The sequence below is a fragment of the Euwallacea similis genome, chromosome 17 (assembly GCF_039881205.1).
Source record: "Euwallacea similis isolate ESF13 chromosome 17, ESF131.1, whole genome shotgun sequence".
NCBI lineage: Eukaryota > Metazoa > Arthropoda > Insecta > Coleoptera > Curculionidae > Euwallacea > Euwallacea similis.
This window is the reverse complement of record NC_089625.1, coordinates 1,980,616-1,997,817: the sequence shown is the minus strand read 5'-3', so window position 1 is coordinate 1,997,817 and position 17,202 is coordinate 1,980,616. Positions and strand designations below refer to the sequence as shown.

Here is a 17,202-nt window from a genome sequence, read left to right as displayed (position 1 = left end):
CCAAGGTTTCACGTTTATCAACTAGAATTAAATTTGTTTACACCGGTCATTCCACAAATTTTTCTCGTCGATAAATCTCGGCGAGAAAAGCACTTTTGTCTGTCAGTACGGTTCTACATTAGCGACGACAATGGCGAGTTTTATGAGAAATGTGTCGGCCCTTCTTTCTCCAAGGGCCATTTCCCCTTATAAACTACCCCGGAATAAGGTAGAACTCCCCAAAAGCGAGAGGAAATCTAAGCTGTTTTCTGTAAACAGGTTGGTACTGATATTACCGCTTAGAAATTTTGGGTTTATTGCTTTATGATTTAGATCTCGTGTAGCGAAAAGGTTGGAATTCTCCCCCTTAAGGAACGCGACAACACCAAACAAACCATCATTCCCAAATGACCTTAACATCCCCAATATCAAAATTCATAAAATAAATGAAGACTTGGGTCATAACAGAACAGCCGAGCAATCAAGACTGTTGGCTATTAACACTCCTACTAAATTGGAATTAAGTCAAAATGGATTAGACGAATTAAGAGACGAGTTGGACATATTAGGAAAAGGGAGTTTTGGCACTGTTTTTAAGGGATTATGTAAAGGTCTGTAAAGTCAAAATTAACAAAGAGATTAATGGAAAATTGATCGATTTTTATAGAAGCCGTCGTTGCTGTGAAAATCGTCGAAGCTGAGTCCAGTGCTGGAGAAAAAAACGCTTTACACTTAGAGCATGAAAATGTCATAAAAACTCTGGAAATAATCGAAAATTCCCCGGCAAGGAAGTACAATATTATAATCATGGAGTTTTTACCTAACTCGAAAAACCTACAGCAACTTTTTACTGAATCAAAGCAAGACATTGATAACACCTTACTACATCAATTTGCTACAGATATCACCACCGGTTTGCAATACTTACATGCAAAGGGCATATTGCACTTGGACCTCAAACCCAAGAACATTCTGGTCGTCGATGACTTTAGGTGTAAAATTTGCGATTTCGGAAGTTCGGTCAATATTAGAGACAACTTGAAAAGTTTCCAGAATATGGTAAGTTTCTTCATTACTCATAAAATATTCAAGTTTTTCTTGTACTTAATGACGTTACAGGGAACTCTCTTATATACAGCTCCAGAGATATTTAATGGTAAATCACCCACATTCAAATCCGACATTTATTCTCTAGGACTGGTGTTCTGGCAACTCAAATACCAGAAACTCCCCTATGAGGGACACACAGTATGGGCTGTCATCTACAATGTGAGTGGGAGCCTTTAATTTACATTAATTTTACCTCGGTTTTTAGGTGGTTAAAAATGGACTCAGACCCACCTACTCCGTCACTGGCAAGGACAAAATCGAATCCTTATTCATTCAATGCTGGCATAATGAACCTGAAAGGAGACCCACTACTGGAGATATTTTACAAATTTTAAAAAATATTTCATTTTGAGCAGTTTGTTGTTTTTTTTATATTTTTAACGCTAAAATTGTCACTGATGACTATTAAATATTAAAAATAAAAGAACACTTAGCGCCCTCTGTTATTGAATAGACAAACTTCGGATTAAACCCGCTTTCATTGTCACGTCCTAAACATATAGTATACTGTATACATTCTCCAATCTATTATTGAAAAGCAAATCTAATTGAAAACCCGTTTTCGCTGTTCAAGCTAACTACACTCAGCCCTGTTATACGAGATTAGATTTCAGCAATGTATTCCTAGATGGCGCCACGGAATATCTCTTGAACTTTAACAGTAACATCAGGTGTTCCCCAAAAAAGATTAATTTTTGTTATATTGCCAGTAGTATATTATCGTAAATTATTATATTTTTATAGAAATAAAATAAATTGTACATGGCATGGACCCAATTTAACACACATACAAAACAAAAATATTTCCTGCTTACAACACTAGTTGCGTAACACTCTATTTTCTACACCCTCTTTAGTAAATCATCTTTAATACACTACAATATCTTTAGCTGTCACTCTTGTGCTCTCCTTGTTGCAGTCCTTCTGTTCCATCACCACCTCTCTGCAATTATCCCTGCAAAATTTTCCTTAAACACCCCAATTATACGTACCCCCCCTCGACATCTTGCACAGTATCCGGCAGTCCCCGTCCCACCTCAGGGAGGAGCACCACGAGCGCAGCCTGCAATAAAGTGACCCCTCCAATGACTAACAAAGGCAAGAATCTTGCGGTATCCAGCAGGGAGACCACTAATGGTGCAATCATTGATCCTAGACGACTAAACATCATGGACATTCCTATCCCCGAATTCCTCAGGGTGGTGGGAAAAAGCTCTCCTGTGAAGAGATACATCGCAGGGATTGAGATCTAATAAGTAGTAAATGTCTCAAAACGCTAAGCTGTATGATATTATTGAGAAAAATTACTGAAAGTCCAATGGTGGCAAGGCCCATGAGGGCGACTCTGGGCCAGTCCAAAATGTAGGAGTCCTTGGGGAAAAAAAGAATTAAGAGGGAGCAAAGGCCGGTTAGAACAAAGGAATAGATTATGGTGGGTTTGCGCCCATAGCGGCCGATAAGGAAGACGCAGATTATGGTACCTAAAATGTTTTCCTTTAAAGAAAATGTGTTTTTTCTTTGGGTACCAACCTGGTAACGAACTAAGACTTCCTAGTGCCACAGCCAAAAAGAGGTTTTGGGAAATATGTCCTGCGTACTGAAGAAACGCGTAAAAGGTTATTCCTGCTAAAAACCTATAAACATTTACTGTACTAGAAACCAACAGGAATTTATAAATCATATAAGTTACCAATTCAGGAATAGGAGTAGACATCTCGGTCTTAAAGCTGCAGTAGAAAATAAGTCCTTGAGACTATTATTACTGCTGCGAGAGGTGTTAATAAGGGTCCTAACCGAGTCCTCAATGCTGACTTTCACCCCATTCTCTTCGGCTGCGTTAGTCATTACTGCAATTGCCTCTTCCTGCCTTCCTACAGTCAGCAACCAGCGAGGAGATTCTGGGACAAACCTAAAAGTCCTTTGTCCCTCCTACAAGCTCCTCAACTAAGTATGAAACGTACCTGTACATGGCAATATAAATCATTGAAAGGCCGCCTATGAGTATATGAAGACTTCTCCAATCCCTTATATAAAAAGCAAAACCTGAAAGAAGGGCGTTGCCAATCCCAAAGGGAATTTGATAGAGGACTGGAACTACTGTCCTCCATTTGCCTCCCACCACCTCTATGCAAATGACAAATGATGTGACCATGGTGCCCCCATTTGCCAAGGCCAGGCAGAACCTTTAGTCAAGTTTCAGAATTGGAATGAACGAAAGGGAAGTTTTTACCTTAGAAGGATGAAGAGCCAAAATGACGTGGCAAACGAGGCAATAAAGCCGAGGAGTGCTTGGGAGAAGAGACAGATAATGAGGATTTTTTGCCTCCCCTTCTTGTCTGCGAGAATTCCAAATATGATGTTGCCTTAAATGTGTAATGAAACTAAAAGTGGGACTTCCATGGTCTAAATACCAACCCAAGAGCACTCCCATCATCAAGGTAATCTGGGACAAATCCATCAGCTTTTGCCTCTCACAAACCAAATCCCATTCCGAGGTGATAGTAGACGAAAACGTGGACTCATCATAACTATAGTTGGGACACTGGATGGTTCCTTTGGAGGTCTCATTTGATATAATGTTCTTCATGTGGCAGTATCCAGTATTGATTCCAATCTAAAATAACTGGATCAATTAAAGGGAAAATTTATTCGAAATCAACTAATTATATGATACATATTTCGAACTTTTATCATCGGGCTGAATTAAATTCCGCCATTCAGCATCAGTAATATTTTCAAAACTACCCCACTTTTGGCACCAAAAGGTCAAGGGAGGGGCCAGGAACACGATACTCATTTGGAACCACGCGATGGGAAACTTGACCAAAGCCATGAGGATCGATATTTTTAGTTGCCATTTCCCAAAATCGCCTATGGTGGAAGTTAAAATATTGTCTTTTGATAGTGTGTTTTCTAGAAGAGTTAAGAGTTTTTAACACAAGTCGTTTTTAATTTACGAACAAATCGCTCTTACCGTGTTCTTGGTAGTTGTTCATGGTCACAAGAAAGTAAATTTGGCCTCGATTGGACGCATTCGCCTAACACAAACACCGGAACACTGCAAATGCAAGTGAAATTGCTATTAACTGAATGTAGAGTGGGAGAAAGTATAACTGGTTCCTTGATTTTACTAATTTTTTGTGTTGTGATAAATATAGAGGGTGTCGCAGAAAAATTACATATTACATAACTCCCGAGAGAAAAAGTTCATGTAGACGGAGACCCCATTTCTATGAAATTTTGGGTAAAAAATAGGTACGCCACTGACTTTAGTAAGAGTTTCAAACTCATACATGTTTAAGCAGACATTTGCAACTCTGAACTTTTTTTTTAGGAAATTCATCAGGAAATCTGAAAAGCAAAGTATGCCACTGATCTTAGTAAAAACCTGAAACCCCAAAGAACCCCATACAAAACCTGAAGAGTATCAGTTTATGTTGCAAGAATCAGTAGCGTTCCTAGAAGAGCTTGAAAGTTTAGAAACATTGAGAAAAAATGCAAGTCTCGGGAAGTAATTACGCCACTGACTAGAAACTCTACTGATTTTGCTAAAATTAATAGAGTTTCTAGAAGAGTTCTAAAACTGAAGCTAAGGGAAAGAGACATGCATAAGAGTTGGTATTCGCCAATCTGGCAAGAAAATTTTATATTCCAAAAAGACATACTTTATTTGCTGCACTCCCTGTAGATCCTAAGAGTTAATGAACGTTCAAAATTTTAGTTAAATATCTCAAAAATTGTAATAGCTGTATGAGGTTATTCAAATTCGCTACTCACCATTTTAGTCTCGGAAACCATAAGACGTAGGAAGTCGGTTAAATTGGCGCAAACAAGACTGTATTTTCGAAATTAAAAAAATTATGACACAAAAAACATAACAAAAACGATGAGTTCGTATTTAAAATAATAATGCTGGTGATGGTTCCGAAAATTCGAAACGTCGTGTTAAAATCTGAAGATTGTGTCTTGTAGAGGACAAAAAGTGCCAATGGAGCGGTGATTTTTATATCGGATAGGTTCAGAATGAAATAAAAACTATTTGAGCAAGTATAAGCTTTTCTCAATTATTTCTTGAGCTGGTCAAAAATTTTTAAATTTTGAAGTGTTTTTTCGGCGAAAAAACGCGTAAAATGTTGCGTAAAATACTTCCTATCTTTTACTGTTTTCGAGGTCTCAATGATGAGCAGCGAATCTGGATCACCTTGTATATGAAAGAAAAAAATTTGAAGCTTAAAGACTAACATGACAACTAAGCATTTCCCCATGCACCCCACGTTCTCATGAACTTTTCCTGTCACAGCACTTATGTGCAGAATAGACTCGATATATATTTATCACTTGAATTGTGTACCACCCTGTATGTCGATATATATGCTATTTCAACTTAGCAAAAATATAACGACGTCATAGAAATCAATTGTTTTTTTTCCTGTATAAATAAAGGACAGTGACAGCACTTCAATTTGACATGTGTGTGAGGTTAGAAATTTATCAAATAGCAAATTTTAGCCCGATGTAGGAATTCTTATATCAATTTTTAATATAGTCAAGGTAGAAATTCTACCCTTGCCTACTAAATTCTGACTTTTGATAGATTTCTAGCCTCAAGCATGCATAAAATTCAACTTACTGTCCGTTAATTGTGCATTGACAAAAAATTGGTCTCTATGGCACCACTAGATTTAGAATAAGATGAAATAGCATATGCTTGTTGCCTAAAGCGGACACGCACCAACTCCACTTGATTTTCCTATCCACCTCTTTGCTCTGTATACTACGGGAATATCAGCCATTTACAACACTATCTGTTACTCTTTGAACATGCGGTTTGCTGTTTGAAACGCCCCTTTTTTCCCAAAAATTCTGAAAAATTAGCATCTATTAAATTGTCTCTGTATCTCAGAAACAAAGAAAGATGTTACAACCCGGTGTGCTTTTTATCGAAATCGAAAGCGTGTCTCAATTATGGATAAATAAATGTTTAATTGGCTAGAAATCTCCCTCTACGCGCAAACTATATAGGGGTTGAATAGCACCCCATTTGATTGGGAATAATTGTTGCTTTTGCTTTATTCGAAATATCCACTCTTTGTGCCTGGCAACCCCTTTGGGGTGCAAATTAGGGGGAACATTTTGATCGATTCACTATGCCGAAAGTAAATATGAGCAAACTTCGGAATGACTAGAGAAACCCTCAGTGAGGGTGAAACTTTATTATTTCTACTTACCTCCGATCAACAAATCATTGACACACATATAAGAAAATAGCGCAATAAAACAATAATTTAAATCATGGTCATCTGTCCGTACTTAAACCCGCGACTAATGGGTCAAATTTAGATATGATTATCACTGTTTATAGGTCTTTACATAAAAACCGCTAACTAAAGCATTTAATTAAACCAGATAAGAAAACATTTGCCTAAATCGCCTTTCGCCACGATCGTTGACCCCTCGAAATTCAGTTTAAAAATGTTAAAAATACCGAATGTCGATCCCTTTAAATCATCATTAAATCAATCTGCCTTTCTTATCCAATTAACTCCCAGTTATCTAAACAGTACCAAAACCACCCATATAATAATCCCTTAGCTCCAAACTACCCCTATAGCTTTTCTCAACAACATCCCTATGCACCTATTGGCTGAAACGCGAGTTGGAGGCGGGGTTTGTAATGAGGAAGGCGGGGCCCATCCTTGCAATAAGGGCAAAATCTCTAAACGGGGGTAAAAGTCGGCGGTTTACAACGCTTATATCCGAGTTTATGGTGTTTATCCAGATTTTCTGGCAGTTAGGGATGATGGATGAGTGAGGGTAAACTGTGATTTGAGGATGTGATTTGTGTTGGTGAAGGTGATGTTTATTAGGGCAAACATGCAGGAGAATTCGAAATCCTTTATGATCAAGGACTTGCTGGGTGATGTGTTGATGGCCGGTTCCGCAAAGGGTGAGTTTTGGGTGACTTAAAAATAGCTTAGAACCTGCTCAAACGCGCACTTTCAACCCTTAAAGTGAGGGTCATTTAACAGCAAAGAGGAGATTTGACGCTATATAGGTATAGGAAATTATCTTGTAGTATTAGGCAGTGAAGAAGGGGATGAAAGGATGGTAGGAGACAAAAGGTGTTGGCCTCAGGTGTTAATTATCACAAAAGCAGTTGAAACCAACCGAGTGTTAACCGCACTTAAGCACAAAACCATCCAATTAAAACTGAGATTTTTCTCATTGTTTTGTTTCACGGTAATCCGCTTTGTCTTGCCAATCCTTAGCCATGTGGCAATGACACCCTAAGGGCGAAATTACTGAAGTACTGTCAAATTTACCCAGGAGATAATGTCTGTAGGAACAGGAGACACGTCCTATTCTATAGATTTCACACCGCTTCAGTAATTCACATGGTCTCAAAAGCGACATTAAACCTTCCCTTACCCACTTCCTGGCAAAGTGGTTGTGTGTGCAAAGTGTGTGTAAAATAGTTCTTAGGCATTGTCTTTGATTAAGGCCAATAGGTCATACCGCTGTTAACTTTATTTGTAACTTCCATAAAGGACAAAGATCTAGCCAATTTTGCTACGTTTTATCCTTCCGATAAGGGCAGGTTCTTTAGGGCTAAGATACCAAATTCCTGGTAATTTTACCTGTCTAGTAATGTCCACAGATACGACGAAATTAGCTGATTGGCCAATTTCTCCATATCCATGGATATTTTTAAGGTAAAGTTTCAGGACATTCATATACATATTGTCCTTTAATCCGTGTCTAAGTCTCCTAAGAAATGGCGTCAAAACGTCCCACCAAGACATTATGTACAAGTTTAACAAACACACATCATTTTGACATAATCTCTGGGGGATCAAAAGAGTCAGTCCTCTGGACTTCAAGTTTTCATCACAAAATCGCTTCAATTCCAGACTTTGACCTCGACTCCGAACCATCTTCCACAGACGAGCAACAGTGCCCCCTAACCAGCGAAGACGCCCCCTATTTGCCGCTGCAGATCTCCGACCAATCAGAGCGGAACGACGTTGCCAAGACGCGCAAGCCACGTCGGCGCCGCACCGCGTTCACTCACGCGCAGCTCGCCTTTTTGGAGCGCAAGTTCCGGTAAGTTTAGCCATAATGTCACTGCTTAACATTTGACAAGTTTCTAACCCCTGTCACGTGTCAAACTCGGCGATTACTGTTGTGAATGATTTAAAAACCTCTGCTCGGAGATTGGTCATTTCTTTTAAATAAAGTGGAATAAATCTCTTTTCAGGTGTCAAAAGTACCTGTCAGTGGCTGATAGGAGTGACGTCGCTGATGCGTTAAATCTGAGCGAAACCCAGGTGAAAACTTGGTACCAGAACCGACGGTAAAAAAAACTTTATTTAGGTAATTTTGTTGGTACTAAATACGGAACATTTTAGAACGAAGTGGAAGAGACAGAATCAGCTGCGTCTCGAACAGCTCCGTCATCAGGCCTCGGTGGAAAAGGAGATCCTCAGCGTTGCCGGACTGCGGAAGTCGGAGCAGCAAGTGTGCTGTCCTGCAACACTGTCAGGGCGGTACGGATCGCAGAGCCCTTGCAGTTTCTTGAGTACGGCAGCGGCCGCCATCTTCCACAACGTGACGTACATACAAGGTTGCCAGCTTTAAGATCCGGAAAGCGCCATTACGTAGAATTTCAGTGTATTGAAACTTTGTTATTTCGTTTGTGAATAAAGTCTTTTATTGTCTGCATGTTTGTTTGATTAAGATTCGAGTAGTTCGGGTGCACCGCGCTAGATGGCGCCAGACGAGACGTGTTAACAGAAAAAGCTCCAACTTCAATTCGGAAAAGTTGTTATGTTTCCTTTTTCTCGAAGTTGAAGTGGAGCAATAAAATCGCCCCCGGATACCTCGACGAGGCGATTCACAGAGGCATAAAAACCTCGTTATCTGTAACCTGAACTAAAAATGCTGAAAAATAATCACTTGGACGCGTGCAGGCCCTTGACTGCGGTCCCTTTTTATTCTCGAGCCCTGGCAGGACATCGTTATTTCACTGCAGGAATCGCTCCCATTTGCGGTCGTTAGGGCCAAGTGTTTTAAAGATACGGGAGAGGGGCCGATTCTTAGGACTCGAGTTGTGTAATTAAACCAGAAATTTTCGTCCCAGATGGACGGACGCCCAATTGGTGCAGTTAACCTGGAACTTTTCAGTTAGTTACTTCAAGTGGCGGAAGTAATACCGCGCCGTATCTTTTTAAATGGAAATTTACCCGGTTCGAAAAGTCACCGTAACGAGGCAAAACAAAGTTAATTGGACTGGTTTTTGATACGACCAAATCTTCATTTTGCATCTACCTACGCTCAAATAAGGCCGCTTATCCAGGAATCTTTTCGCAGTCATGATCCGCCTTAAATGAAGGTTAATTATAAAGAAAATATCCAAATTTATTCAGTTTCGGACAGGGAGCAACTCGGGATCCTCTCCCCTCCCTCATCCTCGACCGATCAAAATTTCTTCACGTCCGCGAGCTTGAGTCCGGCCCTGCATCTACAACAGACCACTTATGGAGCCCTGTTTATTTGGCATTTATGTATTCATAGTCTCGACTGTGCTTTACTAACTTCTTCAATCCGTATCTATTACCATGTAAATAACGTCATTTTGGATTCATGTTATTCCGAGGCGCGTATTTGTGGCCCTTAGCATTTATTCGAAGAATTTTTGTTTTTTCCAGAGGCATCAAAACCCCCAATGAACGCCTCATTTTCCATAGATTCCCTAATTTTTTTGACCCCAAATAAAAGCCCCAAGGGCCGAAAGCTACGGTAGCAGTTTATGCAGAGTAAATAAGATGTTTTGAATACATTAGGGTTGGCAATCTCGGTTTCAGTAATAGGCCTCGTTAGGGGATAATAGTTGCAAATTTGAGCCCGGGTGTCAAATTAGGGCCAATCAACGGGACATTTGTCGGAAATGACGCCCTTTGTTGGCTAAATAACGGGGAGATTTAGCAAAGCTTTCGGGTTTCATGATAAACACATCATTAAGCCGGATTAAGGGCTTATGAGTGGGGTGTTATCACTCGTTTTTGAGATATTTTCTCGCATGCGAGTCTTTTTTTGCTTGCAAGCCCCATTTAAATTACTACAATCAAGCTGTCCATTGTAAAACTCTTACCCAAGATGCAAAATATTCATGCCAATTTGGCAATGCACATCCAAGATAATCCAGAAGCAGCCTTGAAAGTGAAGGTGGTTTGTTTACTCTATTCAAAGTTGGGTCTATCTTGTTCCTTAGTTGAAAAATTTCAGGCACTCCATTTAAATTTTTCAGTCAGAATAATAACAAAAACCTTAAAAATTAAATAAAAACTTAAGAGCGCCAACTTAAACTGGTGTTTCCTCCATTGGCATGAACAGCAAAATATCCCCATCTACGAACTGTATCTAAAACTCATTAAACATAATCAGATCAGGGTACGCCACTGAACTTCTGCAGTCTCTGTCTCTAGAAGATTCTCTTTGAGGTGGTAACGGCGGGTCAATTTATTATAATTCAGCGGCGTGCGACGATTATCATCTAAATATCGAAAGGGAATGGTCTGTTTAGGAACCATTTTCGAAAGTTCACTAAACAGAGTCGGATCAATATTCTTCACTGAAATTGTGCAGTTTCTGATTCTTGAAGATTTTCTTTCAAATTCAAACTTAAAGTTACAAGTTATTAAAATCCAGTGGCGTGCGATAATTATTATTCAAACATCGAAAGGGAATGGTCTGTTCAAGTCTGAACCATTTTTGAAAATTCACTAAACAGAGTCAGATCTAGTTACACCACTGTAATTTTGCAGTTTCCGTCTCTGGAAGATTTTCTTTGAAATGGTAACATGGAGGTCTATTTTATTGTAATTCTGTGGCCTTCGATACTTGTCCCGCAATATTAAAATAAAATATTCCGTGTAAGAAGATTTTTTAAGAAATCTGTCAACAGAGTTACATCGATGTACGCCGCTGTAATATTGCGGTTTTCATCTCTTGAAGATTCTGTTTAAAATTATAATATGGAATTTTAATATAATTCAGTAGAGTGCACTAATTACATTCAAGCATCGAAGAGTCGGAATGGCCGGCTTAAGAACGATTTTTAAAAATTCACTAAAAAGTATAAGATCACAGGTGCCTCACTATAAATTTGCATTTACGTCATGTGCAAGATTACCTAGACCTACAATTTTCTGGGCGATGGACAGGAAAAAGAGGACCTATTAGTTAACCTGTGCGAAGTCCCGATTTAAACCCGTTAGATTTTTTCCTCTGGGATTACATCACGATCTTGGTCTAGAAAACCCCCGTAGCCACTCACGAGGAACTGTTAGAGAGAGTGTTGGCAACTTGTATTTTCGAGCAGCAAGATCCACACATGCTACAAGACGTGCGCGATTCCATGATTCGACAGACAAATTTATGTAACGAAGTGAGAGATCGCCATTTTGAACCATAATTATACATTTATTATTTTTGCATTGTTTTTAATAAAAGTTACTCAAATGTCGGTCTTTTATTGTCAACGAGAAAACATTATATCTTTGGACAAAAATTGCTCCAGAGCCAAAACCGCTCTTTTTCAACTAAGGGTTTATGGTCAAAAATGTTTCACTACAATGTTCTTTATAATCTTCTCACGTTTGGCACCAGCTTTTTTAAACATCCTGTATATTTCAGAGCATTCTTTATTAAAGTATAATATTGTAACATAATCGACAGACGTGTAGTAATAAATTTCTTAGTATCAAAATATGCGGATCTATTTTGAAACACTTCACATTGAACATTTTCAAAAGTAGAGTTCAATACAGAGACGCCACTGTGTAACGTAGAAGTTCTCGGCTCTTGAATGTTCTTTATATAAATTTATAAAATGGTGTTATATTTGATGATAGTGAGAAGCGGTAACAAATTTCAGAGTATCAAAAAAAACTCTATTTTGAAATAGTTTTTGAAGATTCTCTGGACATATTCACATGAAATGTACGCCACTGTAATTCGGCAATGGTATTTTTTTGATTCCGTTCCACGAAGTTAAAACTGAATTTATGACAATCCAGGGGCGTGCCATAAAACATTTGAAAAGCATGGAAGAGTAGGCTTTAGGTGGATTTTTCAAAAATTCGGTAAACTAAGTTAAGGTATACGCCGTTGCTGAGTTACATAATTAACCTCCCTCTGTTGAATAATTTTAGAAATATAAGTACTGTTTTTGCTTTAATCGATTGATTTGAAATCTTTAATAAACCTGTATATCTTAATTCCGGTCCTGAAATCTTGAAAAATAAGTTTGAGTAGTTTTCATTTTGAGGCTCTTTCAAAGTCTCGAAAATCATTATCAAGGTAACCCTGTATTTTGGAAACTAAAAAATATTACTACCAGTTAAGTAGAGGCTTACAGGTCTCATCCAGGCAATTAATTCGAAATATTTTCTGAAAGCAATCGCTTCTGTAGTTCCCGAGATATTGGCGCTTAAAATTTAAAAACCGTCGAAAAAAGTCTTCTTGCTTTCGTGGGACCTCATATGGTTCCTGGACACCTTAATTGAAACCCACATCTGATTTTGCCTATATTTCCACTTTAAAAGCTGTACAAAAGTATTCATGTTGTCTCCCACTAGCCCTCGTATTCAGAACCAACTTCAGTTGGCTCAATTGATCCCGTGCGAGTCTTTAAGGCAAAGTAAGAACTTGCACACATCTATACACTTTATCCCGTCGATATTGTCTTCAAGGAAATTCAAATTTTTCGAACTGTAATCGACAGAGCGGTTCCTGAAGGTCACCAGAAGTTCCGCCAAATAATCGCACCTCCACTTGTTATTGGCGATGCCGATCCTCTTCAAAGAACGGAGGTTTGATACCAAAGAAATATGTTCTAAAGTCTTCAAATTGTTGTACTCCAAGTTCAAACTTGTCAGCGATTTCAGGGGCAAAAACGCCTCGAAGAGTAGAGAAGAGATGCTGTTGCGTTCCAGATTGAGATTCTCCAGCTCAAGGAGGTTAGAGAAGACTCCAACCTTGAACAGTGTCAAGTTGTTCCTGGCGAGGGACAAATCCAGCAATCCTGGAAATCCTTGTAAAGCTCCCAAGTGTATGTCGTTGACTTTATTGGAGTCCAGGTGTAAAGCTTTTAAGCCGGTTAAATTGCCGAAGATGCCCTCATGGAGAACTCTTAAGCGATTCTTGCTGAGGTCTAGAAACTGCAACTGTCCCAGGCCGAGGAACACTGCGTTGCGTAGCACGGTTAACGAATTGTCGCTCAACTTTAAATAGAACAGGTTCTTGAGCCCTTTGAAGGCATAGGGCTCTATGTCCTTGAGATGTAGCCCTGATAAGTCTAAATTGATTAATCTCTTCAAGTTCCTAAACGAGGCTTCTGGGAGTGTTTCAGTGTTGCCGAAAAGGTTTTTAGTATCCAATTCCGTAATTCCAAATAAACTGTCCAGAGCATGGGAGGAGACATTCTGGACAGTGCTCTCGGGGAACTGAAGAGATTTTAACGAGAATAACCCTTTAAAAGCATCGGGCTCTATGGCTTCCATAGTAGAGTCGCGAAACTCCAAATTGGACAAGAGGGGCAAATTTTGAAAGTAGCTCTTCTTAAGACGCCCCTTGAACGTTAAAGACAAACTTTTAATGTTAATGTTTGAGGTGCCATATGACTGGTTGATTTGGGGGACGCGACTGTAGCTCAGATTCAGACGCGTCAATTCTTGCATTCCAGAAAACACCTTAAAGTCAATGGAATGAAACTGGCAATTTCTCATGCTAAGAGAATCGATGTTGGAGCCAAAGAAGGATGAGTTGCTAATCGCCAGAAACCCTCTGTTGTGGTTAATGGCAATTAAGTTTAAGGAGAGATTTTCAAAAGCAACGCTTTCGATTTTTTGTATATCGTTGTCAGAGAAGTCCAAGATCCTCAGCAGAGGGGAGTTGAGAGGAGAGAAGAGCTGGCTGGGGATTATTGAGAGTTTATTATGAGACAAATTGATGCGCTCCACAGACTGCAGAGATCTGAAGAGCTGGGAAGATACAACTCGCAATTGGTTATGGCTTAAATCCAACTTACTCAATCTTATCAATCCCGTAAAAACGCTCTCCTCCAAGACAAGCATATCACACCAAGCCAGGCTCAAAACTTGCAGAGCTTTGCACCTCTCAAAAGTGCCCCCCTGCAACTTTAAGTTGGAATTAAAAGATACATCAAGACTTATCAATTTCTCTTCTGCAGGAAAGCTATTGCTGTTGAGCTGCTGGATTCTATTGTGGCTCAGATTCAGTTGAGAAATGACCGCCCCATGAAAAACAAGTGTGATGTTTTCAAGGTGATTGTGGGACAGATTCAGAGTTGTGATGGGGTTTCTGTTGAAGGTTTTGATGATTTTTATTTGGTTATGGCTAAAGTCCAGCTTGCTGTAGCTTGGGAAATTTGGAATGGAGATGTTGGAAAATGAGCAGTTCGTTGCGCGTAAATGGCGAGTGATGAGGAATTTCCCGGGGAATTTTAGCAGGGGATTGTTGGATACGTCCATTTCCTCAGACTCGGGAAATGAATCTAAAAAGCTCTCAATGTTTGAAATTGAGCCGGATAAGTCCAGGTACTCGAAGTGGTGGTAACTTTTTTTGTTGAAAGTTTTGATGAAATATTTAATCTGGTTATTGGCTAAATTTACTCTTATTGATCCAACCGGGTCAAATTCCACTTTTTCAATGCTGTTATCATTCAAGAGCACTTGGCCGCGTAGCGAGGGCAAAATCATCACCTGGACGATCAGATTGAAAGACAAATCGATCTTCGTTATCTGTAAGTCGGAGAAAGTCTGAAAATCAACGCTCTCGACATTATTGTGAGAGAAGTTCAATTTGCGTACGGTGCCCATCGAAGTATCTACGAAGCTCAGATCTTTGATTTGATTAAAGGCCAAATCAATCTCATTCAACTTTGGGAAATCGCTGAAAGCTTTTTTGGACACACTGGTGATTTTGCAGGAATTCAGCACCAATTTACCCACCTTCGAAGCACCATAAAACCATTGGAAAGGATCTTGCAACTGAGCCAATACTGGGAAATTTGAGTTGATAATGGTGAGTTCTAGCATCTTTGGCAAATTATTATTCCTCGCCTCATATTCTAACTGGAGGATGTCATCGACGTAGTCTTCCACTGAGGTGTTCTTGCACATGAAACGCCCAGTCGAAAGTTTGATGTGGCAGAGGCTGCGGACGACGTTGAAGAAATAGAACAGGAAGAATAGAGAGTGGATGATTTTCGCCTAGAAACCTTCAGTGTGCAATAATGAGCAAGTTGTTATTGGAGTAATTACTTACAATTGAGACTGCTGAAGACATTTTTGGTGAAACTAACATGGCAAAAGTAACACTAAGTAAATTGGGAATAAACCCACAACTCGGCAGTTGTTTACTATAGAAATTTGTAATTTATTGAAAGCTTGCATTGTATGGAAATCAACGAACATTGCTGGCACTTATATAAATTACGTATTAGTCAAATGTTCGCATTTAATTTGTAAGAATTATTGTAGGGTTTTATGGGAAAAACTACGGGATGGAGCAGGTGGTTCATGCCCTTAAGACACAACCATTTGGCGTACCTCGTTTGCAGAAAATACGAACGTTTCAAAACAAGCATCGATGTATAAAATGGTTTCAGTTTTATTTCGGTTTTCATCCCCATGCCTGCATAGAGCCTATGTAAGGGATGAATAAAGCCAGCATTGAAAGCAGTTTTCGGTTTGATGGCGTTTCGAGTGGCCCGGATTATTTGCCTTCCTGCTCTCTGAAAAGAACTGAATAAAACACAACGAGGAACAGACATTTTTTAATTAATGTAAATTCAAACGTTTCATTTCTCAGTACAGAGTTTTTCCAATTTTGGCTGGTGAGATGGACATTTTAGCCTCAACAGCCTTGAGGTCCAAAACCCTGTGTTTAGTCTTTCCCTCAGAAATCACCGCTCCTTAAGTTCATCCTTATTTTGCCTCCAAAATCTTATCAGCACGACTTATTTGTTTACCTGAAGATCTGGTCATGCCAGTAATTAAAGCAACCGCACGTCTCATATTGTTGCGATAATTGCGCTCTTCGAGGTACTCAGCAGCACTCTCCTCAGTTTCTCTTCCCGTTTTCCCAATCAAAACAGCCCTGTTTGTTTCGAGGATATACAGAAACACGTTGAGACGATCCACGAAATTGGTACCATTAAATAAACCCCTTCCAATAGCTATGCAAAGGTCTAGGTCCTCAATTGCCTTAATCATTTTTAAGTTGTTTTTAAGCTGTCTCGTAAGCCAAAGTCCTAAATCTACAGTATACCCCCAGATGGGTATGCCTAGAGGAAAAAGTTTCGTATTTATCAATTTACGAGAAAAAAGTATTCTTCATGAAAGTTTTTGTTTGTTCTAAAACGTTTGAATCAGTTCTCAACGTTTTAATTTTCCTTTTCGTTACAAAGAAATAACGAAAAGATCCACTTAGCGGAAAATGTTTCTAAGTCCCGAAAATTAATTCTCGTTTCCATGATAATCGTAACAAAGACTTGTTTATTAAGTTTTTATTGCAATAATTCAACAAAAAACCGAAAACTACATAAAAATTTCACACCAATTATACCATGGTAAGAAATGGCACACCATACACTTTAGCGGAATATTAGCCATTACGAGCGATTCGGAAACAGGAATTGTGATGGGTCAAATGCCTTATATGCTGAAATGAATCAGTACCATTGGTGGAAAACGTGACGTTATCAGAGAATACAGTGTCTTGATAAAAGTATTGGTTATTCATGGTTTGAGCGCTCATCCTTAAACAGAAATCCAAATGTTTTGCTTGATCTGGTTCTAAAGGAGGATTAAAAATTGATTTGAAGGGATGAATTTTCAATAGTTTCAATGTTTTTTGAATAACTGTTTTACTTATTCCGAATTGAAGCGATTTTCTCCGTAATGAAAATTTTGTACCAAATCTATTACATTAAGAGTCGTAGCGTCATCTTTCTCTCGAGCTATCTTAGTTTTCTTTACATGTAATACGGAGCCAGTAGTTAGAAATTTCTTGATCAAATTTTTGTGC

At 39.0% G+C, this 17,202-nt stretch overlaps 4 protein-coding genes across 7 annotated transcripts; 2 read left to right on the top strand and 2 right to left on the bottom strand.

Annotated features, from left to right (window-relative positions):
- The first annotated feature begins 58 nt into the window (after nucleotides 1-58).
- LOC136414422 (serine/threonine-protein kinase mos-like) lies at nucleotides 59-1,478 on the top strand. 2 transcript variants are annotated; one of them, XM_066398425.1, is made up of 5 exons: nucleotides 59-258; nucleotides 313-590; nucleotides 647-1,038; nucleotides 1,099-1,227; nucleotides 1,295-1,478. In XM_066398425.1, the coding sequence occupies exons 1-5, from the start codon at nucleotides 131-133 to the stop codon at nucleotides 1,439-1,441; spliced, it is 1,074 nt and encodes a 357-aa protein (XP_066254522.1). In that variant the 5' UTR covers nucleotides 59-130; the 3' UTR covers nucleotides 1,442-1,478. The 2 variants fall into 2 exon arrangements, with proteins under 2 accessions (XP_066254522.1, XP_066254523.1); XM_066398426.1 differs by having other exon boundaries at nucleotides 76-258; nucleotides 1,099-1,248.
- Nucleotides 1,479-1,838: 360 nt separating this feature from the next.
- Nucleotides 1,839-4,195, bottom strand: LOC136414265 (organic cation transporter protein-like). Of its 2 annotated transcripts, XM_066398178.1 has the most exons (10): nucleotides 4,064-4,195; nucleotides 3,764-4,002; nucleotides 3,505-3,703; nucleotides 3,320-3,452; nucleotides 3,051-3,272; nucleotides 2,780-2,998; nucleotides 2,620-2,723; nucleotides 2,398-2,570; nucleotides 2,082-2,338; nucleotides 1,839-2,032 (listed from the first exon to the last, which is right to left on the bottom strand). In XM_066398178.1, exons 1-10 carry the CDS (start codon nucleotides 4,083-4,085, stop codon nucleotides 1,957-1,959), a joined length of 1,644 nt encoding a protein of 547 aa, XP_066254275.1. In that variant the 5' UTR covers nucleotides 4,086-4,195; the 3' UTR covers nucleotides 1,839-1,956. The 2 variants fall into 2 exon arrangements, with proteins under 2 accessions (XP_066254275.1, XP_066254276.1); XM_066398179.1 differs by lacking the exon at nucleotides 4,064-4,195 and having other exon boundaries at nucleotides 1,840-2,032; nucleotides 3,505-3,712; nucleotides 3,764-3,856.
- Nucleotides 4,196-6,731: 2,536 nt separating this feature from the next.
- On the top strand, nucleotides 6,732-8,806 carry LOC136414277 (barH-like 1 homeobox protein). Of its 2 annotated transcripts, XM_066398199.1 has the most exons (5): nucleotides 6,732-6,903; nucleotides 6,957-7,036; nucleotides 8,001-8,193; nucleotides 8,348-8,443; nucleotides 8,499-8,806. In XM_066398199.1, exons 2-5 carry the CDS (start codon nucleotides 6,964-6,966, stop codon nucleotides 8,725-8,727), a joined length of 591 nt encoding a protein of 196 aa, XP_066254296.1. In that variant the 5' UTR covers nucleotides 6,732-6,903; nucleotides 6,957-6,963; the 3' UTR covers nucleotides 8,728-8,806. The 2 variants fall into 2 exon arrangements, with proteins under 2 accessions (XP_066254296.1, XP_066254294.1); XM_066398197.1 differs by having other exon boundaries at nucleotides 6,736-7,036.
- A 3,121-nt stretch (nucleotides 8,807-11,927) lies between these two features.
- Nucleotides 11,928-15,507, bottom strand: LOC136414262 (insulin-like growth factor-binding protein complex acid labile subunit). Its single transcript, XM_066398174.1, has 2 exons — nucleotides 15,439-15,507; nucleotides 11,928-15,383 (listed from the first exon to the last, which is right to left on the bottom strand). Exons 1-2 carry the CDS (start codon nucleotides 15,475-15,477, stop codon nucleotides 12,759-12,761), a joined length of 2,664 nt encoding a protein of 887 aa, XP_066254271.1. The 5' UTR covers nucleotides 15,478-15,507; the 3' UTR covers nucleotides 11,928-12,758.
- Between the last annotated feature and the right edge of the window lie 1,695 nt (nucleotides 15,508-17,202).

Excerpts from the sequence above, each read along its gene's own strand:
- LOC136414277 (XM_066398197.1), top strand. The coding sequence starts at position 6,946 with ATGTTTATTAGGGCAAACATGCAGGAGAATTCGAAATCCTTTATGATC. Across the intron at positions 7,037-8,000 it reads GATGGCCGGTTCCGCAAAGG|ACTTTGACCTCGACTCCGAA; the intron begins GTGAGTTTTGGG and ends CTTCAATTCCAG. Across the intron at positions 8,444-8,498 it reads ACTTGGTACCAGAACCGACG|AACGAAGTGGAAGAGACAGA; the intron begins GTAAAAAAAACT and ends GGAACATTTTAG.
- LOC136414262 (XM_066398174.1), bottom strand. The coding sequence starts at position 15,477 with ATGTTAGTTTCACCAAAAATGTCTTCAGCAGTCTCAATT. Across the intron at positions 15,384-15,438 it reads TGTCTTCAGCAGTCTCAATT|GCGAAAATCATCCACTCTCT; the intron begins GTAAGTAATTAC and ends GAAGGTTTCTAG.
- LOC136414265 (XM_066398178.1), bottom strand. The coding sequence starts at position 4,085 with ATGAACAACTACCAAGAACACG. Across the intron at positions 4,003-4,063 it reads GAACAACTACCAAGAACACG|AAAACACACTATCAAAAGAC; the intron begins GTAAGAGCGATT and ends TAACTCTTCTAG. Across the intron at positions 2,339-2,397 it reads TTGCCACCATTGGACTTTCA|ATCTCAATCCCTGCGATGTA; the intron begins GTAATTTTTCTC and ends ACTACTTATTAG.
- LOC136414422 (XM_066398426.1), top strand. The coding sequence starts at position 131 with ATGGCGAGTTTTATGAGAAATGTGTCGGCCCTTCTTTCTCCAAGGGCC. Across the intron at positions 591-646 it reads TTTTAAGGGATTATGTAAAG|AAGCCGTCGTTGCTGTGAAA; the intron begins GTCTGTAAAGTC and ends CGATTTTTATAG. Across the intron at positions 1,039-1,098 it reads TGAAAAGTTTCCAGAATATG|GGAACTCTCTTATATACAGC; the intron begins GTAAGTTTCTTC and ends ATGACGTTACAG.